The 22737-nt window shown below is 36.7% G+C and overlaps 1 protein-coding gene across 1 annotated transcript in view; it reads left to right on the top strand.

Moving 5' to 3' along the window:
• LOC137071732 (LHFPL tetraspan subfamily member 7 protein) overlaps positions 1-22599 on the top strand; it is a 238710-nt gene extending 216111 nt beyond the window's left edge. Inside the window, exon 3 of the mRNA XM_067439928.1 lies at positions 20308-22599. Coding sequence (XP_067296029.1) covers positions 20308-20534 — 227 coding nt within the window. The 3' untranslated portion in view covers positions 20535-22599. The remainder of the gene's footprint in view (positions 1-20307) is intronic.
• Positions 22600-22737: the final 138 nt, after the last annotated feature.

Below are 22737 nucleotides of genomic sequence, written 5' to 3'. Positions count from 1 at the left end.
AGTCTGTAGTGTAATGTAATATTAGACATTTGAAAGTGCTTCTCCTCTCATCTCTTTCTCTGACTGATTGAGAGACAGGCGGAGAGAGAGAGTGAAGAGGGACGGCGGGTCAGCTGGCCGCCTGCTCAGGGAAATAGAAATAGCTCCCGGTCCACCTCCAATGAATAGTAATTTCCAAGAGATGTGTGCTTTCCCTCTGTCACTTCTCCTCCTCATATAGAGACTTACTCCTGGAAATGACTTTTCTTGACAATTCCTTTTTTTTTGTAAATGGTTACTCTTAACCTTTTTTAAAATGGTTCATACTCGGTTCGCTTGGTTCGTTCGCTTGATTCGTTCGCTTCATTCGTTTGCTTGGTTCGTTTGGTCTAGACCAAAGAAATGTAATGCAAAATTTAGCCCTGTCCACTTAGCTTTCACATTAACGTTAACCCTAAACCTAGAGGCATAGGGAAATGTTAACCTGATCGGTCAGCTTCTTTACAATGTGTTCGTTGTACAGGTCCTTCTCTAAAAATTAGCATATTGTGATAAAGTTCATTATTTTCCATAATGTAATAATAAAAATTAAACTTTCAAATATTTTAGATTCATTGCACACCAACTGAAATATTTCAAGTCTTTTATTGTTTTAATACTGATGATTTTGGCATACAGCTCATGAAAACCCCAAATTCCTATCTCAAAAAATTTGCATATCATGAAAAGGTTCTCTAAACGAGCTATTAACCTAATCATCTGAATCAACTGATTAACTCTAAACACCTGCAAAAGATTCCTGAGGCTTTTAAAAACTCCCAGCCTGGTTCATTACTCAAAACCGCAATCATGGGTAAGACTGCCGACACGACCCTGTCCAGAAGGCCATCATTGACACCCTCAAGTGAGAGGGTAAGACACAGAAAGAAATTTCTGGACGAATAGGCTGTTCCCGGAGTGCTGTATCTTCATGCTTCCATCTGCTGAAAAGCTTTATGGAGATGATGATTTCGTTTTTCAGCACGACCTGGCACCTGCTCACAGCGCCAAAACCACTGGTAAATGGTTTACTGACCATGGTATTACTGTGCTCAATTGGCCTGCCAACTCTCCTGACCTGAACCCCATAGAGAATCTGTGGGATATTGTAAAGAGAAAGTTGAGAGATGCAAGACCCAACACTCTGGATGAGCTTAAGGCCGCTATCGAAGCATCCTGGGCCTCCATAACACCTCAGCAGTGCCACAGGCTGATCGCCTCTGTGCCACGCCGCATTGAAGCAGTCATTTCTGCAAAAGGATTCCCGACCAAGTATTGAGTGCATAACTGAACATAATTATTTGAAGGTTGACTTTTTTTGTATTAAAAACACTTTTGTTTTATTGGTTGGATGAAATATGCAAATGTTTTGAGATAGGAATTTTGGGTTTTCATGAGCTGTAAAATCATCAGTATTAAAACAATAAAAGACCTGAAATATTTCAGTTGGTGTGCAATTAATCTAAAATATATGAAAGTTTAATTTGTATCATTACATTATGGAAAATAATAAACTTTATCACAATATGCTAATTTTTTGAGAAGGACCTGTATGTGCATAGCCTACATATGATGGTATTTTGACCAGCTGAGGAAGAGCTATAATGCGTGAGCATTCTTTCATTTTGACCTTTTTTACCATTGCTTGTATAATACATGTCAGTGGAGTCTAATTCTAATTATACCCCATTGACATGCATTATACGAGCAACAGTTGAGTTAAAAATCTTCATTTGTGTTCTAATGAAGAAACATACCTGCCCTGGGGGTAAGCAGATAAACATTACATTTTCATTTTTGGGTGAACTATCCCCTTTAACTCATTATTTAAATATTGTTAATTTTGAACCAAAAAAAAAAAAAAAAAGGTTACATAGTGTAAGTATAATCAAATTGAAAAGTAATTTCAACGTATTAAAAATAAATATATATATTGATCGTATATTTTTTTACAATGAAATAGTGCCGAATATTTTTCCTTGAAAGGAATAATACAACCAAAAATTGCAGAACCATATTCCAGCCAAATTTTTTTTTATACAGGTTTGGAACAACTTGCGTGACTTAATCTTATTCCGATCTTATTGTGAATGATTTATCCATCTATATTCATTTTTTAAATCAAACTTCTCTCTGGTGATGTACTCTTTTCAATATTCAGAATTTTCAATATCAATGTGGATCCCACAATATGTGTATGTTTAGGCAGACAAATGCACTTAAAAGCATGCTTTCATATAATTGGCAAATTCAACGATAATGGGGTAAAGTTTGCAAATGCTACTTACGGTATTTAAAAGTAATTATTTAACTGCTCTGAGATAATTATGATTATTTCCTGCAGAAGTTTCTGATCAACAATAAGAGATCAAAAGAAGCATAAAAAGTGGACTGGTACAGCGGTCCTTTTGTGCTCTTTCTTGCATTTTGCATGAATAAAAGAGAGAAAACGATATACAAAAAAAGAGTTTAGGCAAAAAGGCAAAAACAAAAGCAAGAACAGCTTTAGAAAAAGACGTTTTGATCTATTGCAATGTCATGGAGGCGTAATTAAACAATATTTCTGGGCTTTGGTGGAGCCCCTCAGCATATGCCGTATGTCACCTCGCTTCATCATTGACAAGCAGACCAGCCTCAGCAAATAAAACAGAGCAGGGCCGGCAAATAAAGATTTATTAGACTTTTATATATTTATACCTTTCTCGTGGTTTTATTCCACCCCTTTAAATATATTTACATGGACAACAGACTCTATACATAAAGGCTATATACTCTGCACTCATGACAGTTTTGCATGAGCAAGCTCTTTAGTTACTGTGGTAACTTGCTCTCGCTTTCTTGGTGGCATGTGCACTCTTCTGTCCTGCCAATTTTGCAGGTTATCAGCCCAAAACTTTGATGGCTGTGTTATAATAGGTCTATTTAATATGCGAGCAAGTTTAACAACTGAAAAACAACACTGAATGCCCAGTATTTGCTTTGTATAGACAGCTGATGACTATGAGGAGGATGATGACTCTCATAGACACACACACAGTCAGAGGGAGACCTAGTTCCCTCTTGTCTTGTTAGTTTTAGTGTGTTTATGTAAATGTGTGTGTGCGTGTGTGGCTCTGGTGTGTGTGGGTGCCTGTTGGCTTCAAAGCAAGTTCATAGTGCAGAACAGATAAGCACAACAACATTTGTCCTTGTATTTAGACGGTCTGTTCCTCTTTTCTTCCCTTTTCCTGCTCCGTATTGTTTATATCTCTTTGTGTGTGTGTGTGTGTGCGCTTGGATGTAGACAATATTGCCACCAAATGTTTTGAGGGATGTGTTAATATATAAAAATAAATTATTATATTATATTATATTATATTATATTATATTATATTATATTATATTATATTATATTATATTATATTATATTATATTATATTAATTATATTATATTATATTATATTATGTTGTTATATTATATTACAGTATATTATATTACATTATGTTATATTATATTAAGTATATTATATTATATTATGTTATATTATATTATATTACAGTATATTATATTATATTATATTATATTATATTATATTATATTATATTATATTATATTATATTATATTATATTATATTATAATACTGTCACACACACACACGCGCACACACGCACACGCACACACACACACAGTATTATATTAATCCTTGTCCTTGTTGGGACATTTTTTATTCCCATGAGATGGGGTAGGAGATGGCTAGGGTTAGGGAATAGAATATACAGTTTGTACAGTATAAAAATTATTATGTCTATGGAAAGTCCCCATAAACCATGAAAACCCAACGTGTGTGTGTGTGTGTATGTGTGTGTGCTGTTTGGAGAATAGTGGTGCCAGTAATCATGCAGAGATAGTGATCTCAAGCTGATTAAGCCTGTTACGACAAGCAAGACAGACATTGTGATTGTGAGCATCTTTCTCTCTCTCTTCCTTAAAATGTAACTCAATCCAGTCTTCTGCTCCTCCCAACACTAACCAAATCACAACGTCCCACTCTTTGCGTTAATTCATTTTGAGCAGAGACAGAAGTCGTGTGGTTTGAAGGAGCGGAGATGAGCAGAGATGCAGAGCAGCTGTAATGAAGCCATCGTGCAGGGACTGAGAGGACTCCTGGATAGCCTGACTCAATCTGGGTGGCGTTCACTGCTGTCTAATTAACTCTAAATGCATTAGGGAGCCGTTAGACTGCCTGCCAACGGCTCAGAGACAGGCCCCTAAATCAGCCCGTTGTTGGATAAAGTGCAGAGTCACCAAGAGAATTATGGATAATGCAATTTTGCCAACCATTTATTTGTCTGGTCATAAGTTTTAGTGGCTCATGACTACATAAGATGACAGTGGAGTTTTATTTGGAAAGGCCTGTTACTAATCGACACACCTGTGCGAACCAGTTGTAGTGCAGAAAATACTAACACAACTGAATATTTCGGCAAACAAAGTCAAACTACTCACAACAGCTGCTCTTCACACCTCAGAGAAACTTTTTTTAAATCATTGATTACATTGATTACAAACGGCCGGTTTGGACTACAACGCGCTTCTTCCTGGGTTGGTGACATCATAAATCCATGCTAGTCTCAGCAGATGTGACTTCTGCCCGTAATGGTAAGCAGGGATGGGCAGTATTTCAAATACATGTATTTAAAATACGTATTTGAAATACAAAATACTATTTTGTATTTTGTATTTTAAAGCCTTTGGAAAAAATCGAATGTAATTTGTATTTAAATACATTTAAGATTAGTATTTTTGTATTTTCAAAATACTCAAAATACTTTGAGCCAGGCAACCTCTTTATCAGGAGCTGTTTTCATGCATCTACTAGTTCAGACCAGACACGCCCCTCCCCCCAACATTCATTCAGGTGAGCCGCAGCTGTACAACCCTAGCCTGACAAGCCAGACCCACATCAAGATGTTTGGTCTGGAAACTCACCATAGACAGCTCAATCCGAGGGGCGGATAAACGGTTGTCTTTCAAACTCCCTCTGCACGCGATAAGATAGCGCTACAACCATCAAGAGCAACGTGAAGCGGAGCTCATTGATAGATTAAACATTCGCCGTATCCGGTCGGCTAAACTCCGAACACATCTTCCCTTTTTAAGAATGACTTCAGTGCCGTTCTTTTGTTCTTTTCTCAGAGAAAAGCTTAACTCAAGTCTTCCAGAGTCACGGCCAAAGCTGATTCGAAAGACCGCCGTTCGCCAGCGTCTGTGTTTACTAGAAGCACGCAAACGCAACTCTGCCGTCATTATGTTAAGCCCCGCCCACCGACTCTATACAAGATGTGATTGGCCCGACCAGAGATTGGTTTTTACAGCTCAGAAGTGTATTGAGAGTTGCTAGACGGCACTCGTGGCAGATTAGATTTGCTGCCGCTAGGGTGCGTCTAGATTTCTAGGCTAGTACAACCCAGCCTTGGATCGGCAACTTTACAAAATTGTTGGAATAAGGTGAGGATGTCATGGTCAATTCTACTTGTTGATTAAAGTAGCTTGTCAAATGTGTTTGAAGTATTAACGTTACTGCATGTTAGGGATGAGTGATATCATATGACAATACATATCGTAGATTCGTAGCAATAATATAAAATGTGAATCGATGGAACTTTTTCTAAATCATTTACAAAGATAGGCCTATTTGGGTAAGCACATATATCTGTGCAGCTTTTAGTGGGCAGGAATAATTGGAATGTTGGAGTGGAAAAAGAACTGAGGGCGAATGAGTTATTGACGTAATTTGTGTTATTATAACTGCCGCTAAAGGAAATTCAAATTCAAATTGAAAACGAAAGTTTCTAAGCAGTTGCACACATCTAAATGCTTTTTGGCATTCAGAATAGGCCCAGATAGATTACAGCCTAATATGGATACCTTCACTGAATTGCCAATTTCACATGTATTTGGTGTATTTTCAAAATACAAAATACTGTATTTGTATTTAAATACATTTTTCCACACAGTATTTTGTATTTGTATTTAAATACATTTTTCCTCACAGTATTTTGTATTTGTATTTTAAATACATTTCCATGTATTTATGCCCATCTCTGATGGTAAGGGGCGTGGCGTTTCTGGACAACCTGTGCTTGGCACTCCAGCCAATAAAAATACATGAGACTACATTTGGCCATCTAACCAATCTAAGAACATTGCGTTTTTCAGAGGGATGGGCTTCATAGAAGCAGGAAGCAAACGAGCCGTTCAAAGGACAGTGGAGACACCGGTGTGGAATAAAGGTCAAATATAAGAAAAAAAAAAAAAGAAGTATTAAGAATTATGTTAAACTGCGCCCCATAAACACAACCAAGCCTGAAAAAAACCGGAACCACCCCTTCAAGTAAATTTTAAAATAAGAAGTTGTGTAAAATATAAAGTCAAACTGTAACAAAGTGAACTGTTAGATATTAAGTCGTTATTGTGAAACATGAGATTACACTTTTATTTTGGGTCCATGCAGTTCTCATTATTAACTAGTTGTTCACACATGTATATTACTAGGATATGTGCTGTTTACTTATTAAGCACATATCACATATCAAAGATGCAGTCTTATTCTGCATCCTTGATCCTACCCAGATACCTAACTACTACCTTACTAACTATTAATAAGCAGTAATTAGCATTTACTGAAGCAAAAATCAGTTAATTAATAGTGATAATTGGACCTTAATCTAAAGTGTGGTCAAAAATATGTCAGAGTTATGTTAAATAAATTCATAAACTATAAAATATAAAGTTACAATGTGAGATTGCAGTGAATACAGTTAATATAGTGGTAACACTTAAAATAATGTTCCACCATTAATGAACACACAGGAACAAATGAGTAATGCAATATTAGCATTCTAGTATCTACTATTAATTAATAAGAAAATTTGATTAACAATTTAAATAAGTAATAGCAGGTAGTTCACTATTAAACAAAAAACAAATTTTTGTAATATTTTTATTTATAATTCCATCAAATTGAATTAAATAATCCTTATTCATATTATTATGAAATTTTAAATGAGTAAATAAATAAATAAATAAATAATCTTAATGAAATAAGGGAATGGACCATTTTACTTTATGATTCACATACATACGTTTTATTTATTTATTTTAAAAATATAATTAACTTTATGAATACAAATCCCAAACTGAAAGGGTCCATTCACGTTGTTCCATTTAAGATTTATACAATTTTATTTATTAAGCTCTAGTGTTTTTTTGTTCGTTTTTTCTCATTTTAAATTCTTAATTCATAATATGAAAGCAAGATTCAATTCAATTTGATGGAACTTTACTAATTGAAATTGTTTACCCTCGTTAGTTTAGTTCTCTTCAGCTGCGTTTATTTCATTTTCTCGTTTCTGTCTTCTGTCTCTTCACTGTTATGTAAGGTTGTGTTTCCGTTGCCTGTCTGCATGTTCCTGTGAAGTTAAGATTAAAGTTTATGTTTGATTGTGATCTTCAGCGTGTTCCTGCATGGGTCACCAACCGTGACAACCTCCCAGAGTATTACTAATAACTACAGGTTTATAATTTATGCAAATAAACACATTATAATTCATTCTAAAGTGAAGTTCAAGGTAACCGGCTAGTAATGACTCAAGTACCAAATCCTACAGATGGAATTACTAATCATTTGGAGCATTATTCTAAAGTGAAACGCAGGATAACTCCTCAGTAATGACTGAAGACATTACTGAAGACTGAAGACATTCAGTTTTTGGTAAGGTTTTGGATAGTAATGACTTCTGACAGATTTAGTTAAACACTTGAGCCATTACAAGTGGATTACCATGATCTTCACTTTATAATACAGTTGTTCAGAGGTAAAATGAAACAAGAAATATCATGATTTTGTTTCATTTCAATGCTTGCTTTGTTTTCAATCGGTTTAAGTTATCTCGAGGCCCCCTTGAAAGTTTGCTGATGCCCCTAGTGGGCCCTGGCACTGTGGTTGAAAATCAATATTTTAATCATTATTTTTCTAAGGACACCTGTGATGCAATTAATAAGTGTATTAACATAATTATATTCCATCATATTACTGAATGGTGATGCAATGCACAGTGAAAGAGGAGACACAAAACGAGAAACAGGAGGGAAATAGCATGAGCCAGATTCAGACTCGCATCTCAACAGAGTGCTGCACTATCCTTCAGAGCTAGTCTCTGATGTACACTGCATAACTTAACTGAATTTGCTCTTCATCTGAAGGCTTAACAGTTTGCTCTGTAATATGTGAAGGAATCATTCAAAGAGGGAGCACTGGGCCAGCCGCAGAGTTGCCTGATAATTAAGTATCATTAGAGTCTCAGTCACTACCCTAGAGCTGTATTTACAGAGACAGGGCAGTCTGCTTCTGCTCATCTGTTTACTCCCTGTATGAGGATGTGTCTGTGTGGATTTGAGAGTGTGGACTTCAGAAGGAGTTTTCACTGTTTGTATAGCCTCATTACTCATGAGGCTTTTCAGATGGTCCAGGAGTAAAGCAAGAGAGAGAGAAGTCTATAGTTATTATAGTCTCAAGTGTAACTTTAAATGTAGAGAAAGTTTTGAGTTGTAGTTTAATGTTTAGTGCAGGGTTTGCGATCTTTTCTATGAGCTGAACTCCTGTGTCTAGGCCCAAACTCAGATTCCTTCCTACAGTACCATAAGCTCCATCTCTTTTGTGTTTGTTTATTCAATATTTAGGCAAATTTGATGTTTTTACCACAAAAAAAATTTAGTAACACAATTTGTAAGGAAGGTTTTTCAGGGAATTCAGAAAATATATTTTGCAAAACTGCAGCAGAAATCATTTTTTTTCTTCTTCTCGCATTTGTAGGTAATCTGGCATACGTAAAATTCACATGATCATTCTGAATCCACAGAAAGCGTGTACTATTACCTCCCAAAAACACCTCATATGTGTCCGCTCACAAGTATAACGGTCTTTCCTTGCCATTAAGGCTCAGATAACATGGCTAGGTCTCCCTCGAATCAATTATAATGGTTATGATTTTGTCATATAATATTGGTTAGTGAAAACGGCATCATTTCGTAATCATTTTTTATCGACTTTTAGAAAATATAGTTTTAAATAAGTTTTGCACACCTCGGGTAAGTTGATTTTGTATTATTTTTGAAATTCTGGTGATAAAATTAATAATTACCATTCATCATTACAGTATAATAGCGGCCGCCAAAATATTTAGGGGAAAACATTAGCATAACTAGGAAGTGAAAAAAAGAGAAGCTTCGTTTATTAAAAAGATATGTATATATATTTCGCTTTCCAGCAATCTCTGAATCATCAAGCTTCACCTTTCTTTTGAATGGGTGACCTCTAGCGGCAAAAAAATGCATAATGTGCCTTTAAAGTGTTAGTTCACCCAAAAAGGAAATTTATGTCATTAATGACTCAACCTAGCCTGACAAGCCAGACCCACATCAAGATGTTTGGTCTGGAAACTCACCATAGACAGGGCTCAATCCGAGGGGCGGGATAAACGGTTGTCTTTCAAACTCCCTCTGCACGTGATAGGATAGCGCTACAACCAACCAGAGCAACGAAGGTGAAGCAGAGCTCGTTGATAGATTAAACTTTCCTCCGAACACATCTTCCCTTTTTAAGAATGACTTCAGTGCCGTTCTTTGTTCTTTTCTCAGAGAAAAGCTTAACTCCAAGTCTTCCAGAGTCGCGGTCAAAGCTGATGCGAAAGACCGCCGTTCTCCAGTTTCTGTGTTTACTACAGTGTAAAAAATTATGTAGAAAAAAAGTTACCTGGTTGCCTTAAAATTTTGAGTTCATTGAAATTAAAATTTTGAGTTAATACAATGACATTTTTTTGAGATTCGACAACCTTTATTAAAATAATATCAAAATATTTTGTAAGCATATTGGGTAATTGTGTGTGTTTTATTTCTGATGACGCAGTGAAACATGCCAAATTGTGCTATTTTCATGATTTCACATTTTTTTGTGGTTCAGATACAATAATATTTTGAGTTTCTATTTATTAAACAAATTTCCTTCATTGTATCAACTCAAAATTTTAATTTCAATAAACTCAAAATTTTAAGGCAACCAGGTTACTTACTTTTTTAAGTTAAACCAACAAAAACCAACATTTTTTTTTACAGTGAAGCACGCAAAGCAACTCGGCCGTCGTCATTATGGCCCCGCCCACCGACTCTATACACAATGTGATTGGCCCGGCAAGAGTTTGGCGATTACAGCTCAGAAGGGTATTAAGAGTTGCTAGACGACACTCGAGGACAGATTAGATTTGCTGCCGCTAGGGTGCGTCTAGATTTCTAGGCTAGACTCACCCTAATGTTGTTCCACACCCGTAAGACCTCCGTTCATCTTCAGAACACAGTTTAAGATATTTTATATTTAGTCCGAGAGAGTATCTAAGTGTAGGGACACTATACTGTCCATGTCCAGAAAGGGAATAAAAACATCATCACAGTAGTCCATATGTGACATCAGTTAGTTAGTTAGAATCTCTTGAAGCATCGAAAATACATTTTGGTCCAAAAATAACAAAAACCACGACTTTATTCAGCATTGTCTTCTCTTCCTTGTTTGTGTTGAATCCTTAAATAAAGATTCAAACTGTCATGAATCAGTGAATCGAACCAGTGAAGTCAAACTGCCAAACTGCTGAAATTACGTGACATTGGCGATCCGAATCATGAATCAATCCACTGATTTCAAACAAATCCGGAAGAGCAAATATAAATTTTAAACTAAATATAAAATATCTTAAACTGTGTTCTGAAGATGAACGAAGGTCTTACGGGTGTGGAACAACATTAGTGTGCATTATCAATGACATCAATTACATTTTTGGGTGAACTAACCCTTTAATGTTTCTCATTTACAGTTGCAGTTCCATCATACACAATTGGCCTACACACTTTTGGCCACATAGCGCAGTTCACACTCGGTTGTGACGTGTCTACTGCACGTGATCCGTACAGCAGTATCATTCAAAGTGATGGTGACACTGACCTCATCACGTCCAATGAACATGTCATAATGAATGGTAGCAGTGGAAACCCTCTGCTCTGGTCTTGGGTGAGCAGATTCAGAATCAAACCCTGTGAGACGTTTGCTATGCGGGGGACAGGTTAGAATGTTATTACACTATTCACTGAATCTCATCATCAAATCATTTGTCACCAAAGCACATATTGCCAGTGGATTACAGCAGCGGCCACAGGTCGCATGAATGTGTGGTTAGTCAACCCTGCCAAGCAAGAAATGAGGTTCTGCGGCTCGGTATTGCTTTAAGATTGAGAATGGGAATAGGAGAGATAACATATGCCATATAACCTCTAACCCCTCCATACCAAGCACAGCGGTTAAATTAGAGAGAAAATACAATATAGTTACATGATATATCATGGCTTAAAGGTCAGAAGAGGATAGATGTGTCTTCCTGTGGCTACAACACTCACACTTTCAAAAATCAATCACTGGACAAAGATTAAACGTATAGTTCACCCAAAAATGGAAATTCGGTCCTGATTTACTCATGCTCACCCTCCAGCCTATATGCTGATTTCACAAAAGAACATTTATTCATGTCCTTCCATTCTGCACAGAAATACTGCTGTGCCCGCATTCGGTTACAACATGTGTAAGAATCAATGGTGTTTGTCAAAAACATCCAACGGTGAGCAACACTTCAGTGGACCATTTTTTGAATCTGAACATGGGGAAAAATGAGATTTCAGCGCTTTGGTGGAGGAGAAAATTATTAGTGAAAAATGATTACTGTGTCTTGACACATTATTTTCTATCAGCTTGGCACATTCAGGCAATGTATGCTGTTACAACACGATAGGTGGGAATTATCTGGTTGACAACATGATCAGCCAATCACAGTGACACGGCACTTCATCCATTGATGTCGCTGTTCAAAACACCCACACACACACACAAACACACACACACACACGCACGCACGCACGCGCTTGAAATTAAAGTTCAAGTTTCAAATCTTCTAAACTTTTTCACTTCTGCAATAATCTGTCAAGTGTTGTCTTTAAAAAGAGATCAAACGCCTGTGTTCCAAAGCATTCAAGATTTATGACCAATCTAGTTCAATTTAATTTTCAGGTCCATGCTCAAAAAGTAAGTAAATGGAATTTTTACTACTGCATAAATATAATTTAGTGCCATAAATCCCCTAAAAATACAAAATATTAATCAAACTACTGTAATTTATGACCAACATGCTTATTGCTCATTAATAGTTAGTAAGGTATTTGTTAGGTTTATATATTGGGTAGGATGTAGGGATGTAGATTTTGGTCATGCAGAATAAGGAATTAATTTGTGCTTTATAATTATTAATAAACAGCCAACATCCTAGTAATATGCATGCTAATAAGCAACTATTTAATAGTGCTTGTCTATCCTTGTATTGTTCAACTACAACATATTTTTTATTAAGTAATGCAATATTTTTTAGAGAGAGTAATCTAGCTGCGGCACGTCTTGTATTCAAGTAATCTAGCTGCGGCACGTCTTGTATTCAAGTAATCTAGCTGCGGCACGTTTTGTATTCAATGAGCCCAAAAGGGCTCATGTCACACCTCTATTCATCTCTCTGCATTGGCTACCACTCGCTGCCCGGATCAAATTCAAAGCCCTGACTCTTGTTTATGGATCTTCCACAAGCTCAGCACCCGCATACTTCGACTCACTCCTACGAGTCTACACCCCCACCAGAAGCCTTCGCTCAGCTAGTGAGCAAAGGCTTGTGGTACCATCACAGAGAGGCATGAGATCCCTCTCCAGGACTTTTTCTTTCATTGTTCCTGGTTGGTGGAACGATCTTCCGTCCTCCATACGCACGACAGAATCACTCGCTTCATTCAAAAGACAGGTAAAAACTCATCTCTTCCATGAGCACCTAATCTTACAAAAACATTAAAAAAAAAAAAAGTTGTAAGTCGCTTTGGATAAAAGCGTCTGCTAAATGCATAAATGTAAATCTAATTACACTGTTAAGGATGTAATCAGTAACTAGTAATTCTTAACTTTTTTAGAGTAACTTACTCAACTGAGGTTTTTTTTTTTTTTGAGGGGGAAAAATCCCAGATAACTCGCAGTAGCATCGATCTGTGTTTATTTTATTATTTCATTTTGGAATAATGTAAAATAATAATGCATAACAATTTATAGTGGTATTAGTTTATATGAATCAAGCCTACACTAACTGATGTAATGAAAGTGGAAGTGTGCACATAGACGATAAATTCCTTTAATCTTCATTTTATTAAAAGTGAAGTAGCCTACGTAGTTTTCACAACACGAGTGGCACCTATTCTAAAACTGATTTGTTTTTCTTGTGTATTTGTGCGTTTATTCATACTCTATATGAATAGAAAATAGAACATTCAGAACATGTACAGTTGTGGTCAAAATTATTGGCACCCCTGGTAAATATGATCAAATATGGCTGTACAAATAAATCTGCAATATTTATCCTTTCGATCTATTATTTAAAAAGCTGCAAAAAACGAACCTTTCGTTGAAGTAAAATAACTGAAAGTGGGGGGTAAATCACATTATGAAATAAACGGCCATAATTATTGGCACTCTTTATTAAATACTTTTTGATACCTCCTTTTCCCGAGATAACAGCTCTGAGTCTTCTCCAATAATGCCTGATGAGTTTGGAGAACACCCGACAAGAGATCAGAGAGCATTCCTTCATACAGAATCTCTCCAGATCCTTCAGATCCACAGACCCATGCTGGGGCTTCTTCCTCATTTTCTACAGGGAACTGGGATGGTCATGGCAGAAGCTTCATTTTCTGCTCAGTGACACACTTGAGTGTTGATTTTGATGTTTGTTTTGAATCGTTGTTCTTGTGGACGATCCAACCACGGCCCCTTATAAGATTTTTAGCAGAGGCGGTCATGGTTTTTACTGGTTTTAATCCATGGTACCATGTATCTGAACAAGATGTCCAGGACCTCCAGCAAAAAAATAGGCCCTCAACATTATAGATCCAGCAGTTTAACCGTGGGCATGGAGTCATTTTTATTTTTTGCATCAAACACATCTGGTGGGTTTTCTGCCAAAAAGCTAATTTTTGTCTGTTTTATCTGAGCATAGAATCTCGTCTCGTTTGAAGATCAAGTCGCGTCTGACAACTGAATATGCTGGAGTTTCTTTTTGGATGAGAGAGGAAGTTTTTACGTGAAACCCTCCAAAACAACTTGTGGTGATTTATAGAGGTTGTTGTATATTTTTTAAAGGCTTTCTGACCCCAAGACTCAACTGACCGTGCATTAGGATGATATAGACACACGTCCTCTTCCAGGCAGATTCTTTAGGTGCTGTATCTGTGAATTGTCAAGGCTTTAGCTGTTTACTAACACCCACTTTCTATTTTGTGAAGTTCAACAACCTTTTGCTGCACATCAGAAATATATTCTTTGGTTTTACTCAGTTATTGTGATGATGACTAAGGGAATTTGGGCCTTTGTGTTTCCTCATATTTATGTGGAACAAGACGTCATAGCTAGACAATTTCATGCTCATAGTCACCCTGGTGTGCTAGTAAATATGAATGGGAATAATATACTTTAGTACGGAGCCCCGCACATGACATGCAGTAAAAAACTAGTAGGCTAAATCGTGCGCACAATTTGCTATTTCTTTCCCTCGATTTATAAATCGTGCCGACATTTTACTTTTTTGTTCCCTTGATTTATAAATAATGCACACGTTTTACTAATTAGTTCCCTCGATTTACCAAATCATGCACAAGTTTAACTAATTCGTTGTCTCAATTTACTGAATCGTGCGCACAATTTATAAATCGAGGGAACGAATTAGTATAACGTGTGCACGATTCATAAATCGACGGAACGAAATAGTAAATCGTGTGCACTATTTACGTTTTTTATATTGCATGTCATGTTAGGGGCTCCGTACTTTAGAGATATTTTACTCTCTCTATTTTTTAGGGGTGCCAATAATTATGGCCAACGTGTTTTGGAGAAAATCATTTCTTTCATAATGTGATTTACCCCCCACTTAAAATTATTTTACTTCAATGAGAGGTTAGATTTTTGTGCAGTTTTAAATAAAAGATCAGAAGGATAAACATTGAAGATTTTTTTTACAGCCATCTTTGATCATATTTAGCAGGGGTGTCAATAATTCTGATCACAACTGTAAATGTCTGGACCTTAATACATTTTTTGGTAGCACTTTATTTTAGGGTTAATTTCTCACTATTATCTAGTTGCTTATTAGCATGCAGATTACTAGGATATTAGCTTTTAATTAGTACTTTTAAAGCACATAAATAATGCATTATTCTGCATGACCATTTTCTACAGCCCTTAATCCTACCCAATACCTAAAAGCTACAGAAACTACTGTATTAACTATTAATAAGCAGTAAATTAGGAGTTTATTAAGGCAAAAGTAGTTAATAGTGAATGTGTTCCCATGTGGCATCAGTATTACCAATTTAAATTATCACCACAAAATTATTTCATTATTAAATCAGTTTGTAAAATCAAGCACAAAACAATGTGTCTATAGAAATGCACTTAAAACAGAAGTCTATGGGGCAACTGTACCACTTCCATTGTAAGGGCTTTTATCAACATTTTTTTGTTTTGTTTCATTATACAAACTGATATACTGTACGAGTTCAATTGATTTCTTATCGCAGTCCACAGTATGCTGTCAATAGAGCTTAACTTTTTTTTTTTTTAAAGCAAACTCTGCCTCTTTTAACTTCATGTACTCGTTGACCCTGAATCTAAATTTGGCCACTTTTAAGTGTCTATCTTAAACGTCATTTGTGAATCAAAGCCACATGTCAAAACAAATGACCAAAACCCCATCAAGGGCACTTTGTAACTGCAATCTGAAAATCACGTCAATGTGGACTTTAAAGCAGACTGCAGTTCAGGGTCTGATAAAGCATATTTTTGTCATCACACAGTTGTCCCACTCTCCCACACACACACACACACAAACGTTTGATTTTGTAAAATGTGGGGACATTCCTTAGGCGTAATGGCTTTTATACTGTACAAACCATATTTTCTATCCCCCTACACTGCCTCTGACCTTAAACCTACCCATCACAGGAAACATTCTGCATTTTTACTTTCTCAAAAAAACTCATCCTGTATGATTTTAAGCATTTTAAAAAGTGGGGACATGGCAAATATCCTCATATTACACCCTCTCCATGTAATTCCTGTGTCATGTCATTATACACATTTGTGTCCTGATATTTCACAAAAACAAACAAACACACACACACACACACACACACACACACACACACACACACACACACACACACACACACACACACACACACACACACACACACACACACACACACACACACACACACACACACACACACACACACACACACACACACACACACACACACACACACACACACACACACACACACACAGGCTCAAGCCTTTATCTGATCCAGACTGCAATTGGCCCTGAGCTTTGCAAGCCTCTGCAGTGCAGCCCTTGTTGATTTGACCCGCTTTAATTAAACTCCATACAGTTTTGCTATCTGTATGTGTCTTTCATTGAAGATTGCTTTTAAAATGAAATTTTATTGAATAGCTTGTTGAGTCTCATTGAATACCCTGTCATGTGAGTGTAAACATCCACCGATAGCAGTTATTTTCCTCGGCCGGAAAAGCCACGTTTGACTGCGTCTTTGTGTGGATCCAGTCAAAGATAGAGAAGGACATTATGATGTCATTAGCAGACCAGCTTCGAGATGTCAGGTCCCTGCTGATAAACACAGGCCAATGTAGAGCACAGCTGGATCTGAGGCCATTAAACTGAAGGGAAAGCAGTGCTCTTAGTGTGGGAGCCGGGATGAGACAGGCTTCTGGGTCTTTTTGTGTGCAGGGCCTGAAGAGGGATAATAGATGGATGAATTAAGATGTTCTGCACCCCTGGGCGAAAACAGCCATCAAGCCATTAACCTGATATGCAGTATGCTGGCTATAACCCGGGGTTTCTATGTGATATTTGCGATGATTAAACTGATCTTAGATGCTGATTGGTCAGTACAGTTGTGCTAAAATACTTAATTTAGTATATATTATATATACTTAGATATCTTGGCAACGTGGGGGAGAGGACGCTGGCGTTGTCTGTTCGCCGCTTCTCCACCCACAACAAATCATGTTAATGTACTATTAGATTTACATTTTATTTTATTTCCTTAGGTTTGTGACTAGTCTAACAGTCAGAGCTACAATTGGGACTGTTGCTGATTGCTGGCAGCCACTGAGAGGTCGTTGTTCGTCGTTTCGCCGTTTTCAACCGCTTCTCTAATGTTTACGTTTGAATTGCTGCGGTTGGTTTCTGGTTTGGAGGACATTTGATGTTTCTCGCCGCTGGTGCTCACTGGTGGTCTCCCTTGGGCTTGGGCTGCATGGTGGCTGGGGTTTGCACCGGGCTAGCGTCATCCGGGCTCTCGTCGTCGGCGTCCGGCATGATGTTGGGATGTTCTGCTTCTCGCTGCGCCGCTGTTCCGTCCTGCATTGCGGCCGTGGAGCGGCTTGGACATCTGCGCCGGCCCCGGTGTGTCCACAGAAGTGCCCGGAGGAATGTTCTGCCTCCTGCATGGTGCTGCAGCGGTCCCCATCGTTTGAATCATCATGAAGAAGACCCATCATCTGGTCTTCAGCTGTCGTGCCTCGGCGATGTCATCGGGACACTGCCGCTGGGAGAAATCTGAAACATGGAGTGGACCACAGTGTGCTGCGGAGCTAACAGTGTGCTGCGGAGCTTACAGAGACTTCCACCATCAGCTGTTTTCTGTCCACCATCAGCTCTGTTTCTGTTCACCATCAGCTCTGTTTCTGTTCTGTTTTCTGTGTTGGTTGATTGTTTGTAGTATTCTATATTTTTACTTGTTATTCATTTTTTGTTGTTATTCCCCCCCCCCCCCCCTTGTTGCACTTTGAGATTCTTCGGAATGAAAAGTGCATTATAAATAAAATCTATTATTATTATTATTATACCTCTCTGCAGGTCATTCACTATCAATCAACTTCAGTCGACTTTATTCATATAGCGCTTTTACAGTCACAATTGTCTCAAAGCAGCTTCACAGTGTCAAACAGGACAATATTTCAACAAAATTAGATTTGGATGTACAGTCGTTCTGGAGAAAACAGTGATGTTATCAGCTTATTTTAATTTATCATATAGCGACAATATTGGCAGATCAGTATTATAGTTTATAGAATTAAATAAAACCTCATTCATACATTTTATTTGTATATTTAGCTGAATAACTTTGATCATAATTTTAGTGTCCCCAACTGAGGAAGCCAAGCCAAAGGCGACAGTGACACGAAACCAAAACTCCATCAGGGCATGATGGAGAAAAATAAACCTTGGGAGAAACCAGACTCAGTCGGGGTGCCAGTTCTCCTCTGGCCTATTAACAAACAGAGTATGATTATTATTCTGGCAACCTTGCAGGTCAGAAATCATATTAGATCGGAATATTCCAAATTTTGGGTATCACGCATGAGATGTGTTCATTAATGATTGTGCGTCGATTACATAAGAATATGAATACTTAAAAGATCGGAGTTATTGCCCTGGCGACGGGTTTATTGAGGATGACGTGCAGGTGAGGGAAATTCAGAGGAGACACCAATTGACATGGTTTTGTGCTATTGCTTGCATGTCAGGGAAAATATTTTACAATTTTTTTTAATCATTTAAAATGCACTGCCATTTAAAAGTTTAGTCAGGTTTTATATATATATATATATATATATATATATATATATATATATATATATATATATATATATATATATATATTTGAACAAAGTATTCTGATTGAAATACAGTAAAACAGTAAAATTGTGAAATATTTGTTACAATTTAAAATTTGTTACAATTTTGTTTACATTTATATATTTTCAAATGTATTTTTTATTCCTCTGATGCAAAGCTGAATTCTCTGCATCATTACTCCAGTCTCACATGATCCTTTAGAAATCATTTTAATATGATAATTTGATGCTCAAGAAACAATGTTGAATGTTGAAAACAGTTTTGCTGCTTCATATTTTTGTGGAAACCGTGATCATTTTTCAACAATTTGTTTTCCAAAATTCAGAATTATGACAATCTAATAGTTTTTACTGTCACTTTTGATCAATTAAATGCATCATTGCTGAATAAAATTATTAATTTCTTACTGACACCAAACGTTTAAACTGTAGTACATGTATTTAAAATTTTACAGTTTCCTCAATATGTTTATTATGTAATTAAAAAGTATTTAATACACAGTAAATAGTATTGGTAAATTGTAAATGGTATTTTAAAGTATTCATATTCTCATCCAGATTTTAACATTTTCTATATTTGTTGTGACCATAATTCAATCTTGTGTGTTTATTACATGGCAGTCTTTACGGTATTACAATTTTACGCCCAACATAGTAATGAATGGCCTGATTCAATAGATATTTGACAGCAAATGATTTTAACACTGCTGTTCTGCCATGAGTTCTGCCATGTATGCAAAAACGGATCACCTAGAAACTCTCTTAATGGCTTTCCTCACCATATTCCCCCATATTCATGGCCTGTCAATCATCATCCAATGAATTTTGATTTCAGACATATATGGGCTGATGGTTTTGTGTATATTTCATATTTCCACAGCAGAATTGAAAACCGTATTGCAGGCCTTCCATTATTGCTCCATTCATTAGACTCTACAGCAGAGAAACAGGTTTTTACTGCCACCTTTAGCATTGTTGTTGCTACTACAATATATGGGATTCAAGTTTTATAATAAACCAGACGTATCAATTCCAGACCTACCAAAAATTATGGATTTGGTTGGATTGAACTATTTTGTTTACAAAGTAAAAAGAATAGCCTACATAATTTATAAACATTTAAATGTTGATTGTCATAAAATATATCATATTTAATAAAAGGTTGGCCTACTTCTCATTTATCAAGTGCTTTATGAATTTAGATTTTTATTATTTAACTTGTTTAATGTTTTATTTTATGATTTAATTAATTAATTCTATGAAAAAAGGTTTCTTTTAAAACCTTATTTTTAAAAAACAAAGTGCCACCAAATGGTGCTTGCATTCAAAGTCTTCCATTGTACTGTTTTTCCACTGTGTACTTTTAACAAATACCCCAATGATTAATTTGCTTCCTCTGTCTCTCTGTTCTAGTGGTCATAATGGCGTCTGGTTTACTGGTTTACCCCTTCGGTCTCAACTCCAGCCTGGTCAAGTCTTTCTGTGGAGACTCCGACATCTACTATGCGGGGGAGTGTCAGATAGGATGGGGCTACATGCTGGCTATCGTAGGTGTCATGCTCACCCTCTTCCTGCCCTTTTTTGCCAAGTACGCCCCCAAGGAGCATCTGTCACCCACCCCCTTGCCCACCCTATTATAGAGCTTAAAGAGACCACCGCCGACAATATTCAACCTGCTCAGCCATCATAACTACAATTTACACAACAATTTAAGGTTGGACAGACTGCAGTCTCAGCATCATTTTCCATGGTTGGTAATAATGATGCCATCAACGTGAGCAGAACTCAAGAGCCTTCATCCCATTTATTCTTGTTTTTTTTGTTTTTGTGCTGGTGTCTTCCCATATTCGATAAGGTCATTTTTTCTACACAATCAATCTACAAGGTGAAAAACTCATTTGAAAAGGATTATATGGATTTTGGTCTTTCTTTCATTTCTTTCTAATTTATTCTTAAGCTCTGTCTGTATTTTCCCCCCTTAATTGAAGACCTGACTACTGAAAATAACGGATAATGGACCATGGTGAAAATTTCGAAATTCTGTTTGCAAGGATCACAACCAAAAATACAGAATTAAATGAAAATTGAGTAACATTTTCCAATAACTTTTTCTGAGACTTGTCAGCATGCAATGAAAGGGGAAAAAATGACAGCCCCTTTTTAAATGGACTTATTTAGGAAACATGGATCAACGGATAAAGGAGTTTCACTGAGAGAAACTGAACTCAAACTCAATAAATCTGACAGTTTTTAGCAGTTTCTAACACCTGATATAGTATGTATTCAAGGACCAACACTGTGGCTTAAGTGAACATGAACCTTTTTATCCTCCGTACGAGTCTTAATATACAGGCTTGTCTGTATTTTCTTCACTTTGTTTCTCATAACCCCGTGAGAGCCATCAAGGAACTGTATATGCAGTACGGGCAAGGCTGTTGCTTCAAACTGCCATGGATGGATCACAAGCATGGACTTTTCTCAACAACTGTATGTGACAGTGAAATGATCCCACAAGTTAAACCATGCGTTTTTCCAAACTGAATGAACAGGAAATGTTGTGAAGCCTCCTTTCGCTTTCTTTACTGTAACACATACTAGTACTGAATTATTCAGGATTACACAAATCAGGAGCAAGGCTGTTCTTACTTAAAGTTGGGCTTAGTTAACACTGAGACACTATGTTCTGGAAAATACCAACTTCTAACCAACTTGTGCCTTTTGACCATTGCTAAGACTTAAGTACCTTTCATCAGGTAATCTACTTGGAAAAGATTTTGTAAATGCTTTCTTGTTGGATTAACAATGTGTGATTGTTTCTGTATGTCTCCATCTTTAATGATGGTTAGTTGTAGTGGAAAGTCTTTAATGGTGGAGCTTCGTGCAAAGCTGATGGCCTGTTTTTCTTGTTTTGAAAGGGTTTGCAACAAAGAACAAAATGATGAAAGCTAAATTAGCCGTCGTTGACGTTGTGAGTCGTTGAACAAAACAGGACAACCAATTCAGATGGTCCTGATTTGTCACGGCAGATTTATGTATCACTTTAAGAAATTTAAACGATCAAATTAAGCTAATGTGCTAATGCATTTACTCTTGGCACAGCAATACAGTGAAGCTAAAGCTTCTACTTGGATCATTCCATATTGCACTTGGCTCACTTTTGCTGTTGTGTTGATTAATTTGTGTGTTATGTGTTCAGACTTGCTAATAACATTGGCACTCAACTGCCCTCATAACTCAAACTCCTATTACGATACAGATGAGCATACAGCCAAAAACAAAACAAAAACATAATACGTGTGTACTTTTAACTGTAAGCTGTAGCTCAGAGGACAGAGCACAACTTTCAACTGGCATCTGATGTCAAACATAGCAGGCCCTTTTAATGTGTTTATGCAGGAGTACACTGGCATCCTCTGATTGCCTTGATGGTGACGGCAACTTGCATTCTTGAGTTCTGTTTATGATCATGTATGTCTGTGAAGTCTGACCACTGGTAGATCTTAGATCTTGTAGATTAGTGCTGTGGGTTTCCCACTGTGATGTTTTGGTTGTAAATAATTCTGTAACATGGCATCCTGATGGTTGGTTCCCTTTTGAAAGATATATTTTGAGATGTTACCTCATCAATGTGTTTGTTTAACCTTTGAAATCCTTAACAAATTGCTGTTACGTGTTTCTTTATAATAAATCATTTCATAAAACTTAGCAAGTTGAAGCCTTTTGAATGAAGACACCAATGACGCTTTAAAACATATTTTCCAAGTAGTAGATTTGAATACAAATTGGTTTTTAATGCCATTTAACAATATAAATGCATATGAATTCTAACTCAAATATTATGCA

The sequence above is a fragment of the Pseudorasbora parva genome, chromosome 3 (genome assembly GCF_024679245.1).
Source record: "Pseudorasbora parva isolate DD20220531a chromosome 3, ASM2467924v1, whole genome shotgun sequence".
Lineage (NCBI taxonomy): Eukaryota > Metazoa > Chordata > Actinopteri > Cypriniformes > Gobionidae > Pseudorasbora > Pseudorasbora parva.
Note: the sequence above shows the minus strand (reverse complement) of the source record. Positions and strands in the feature narration are given on the sequence as shown.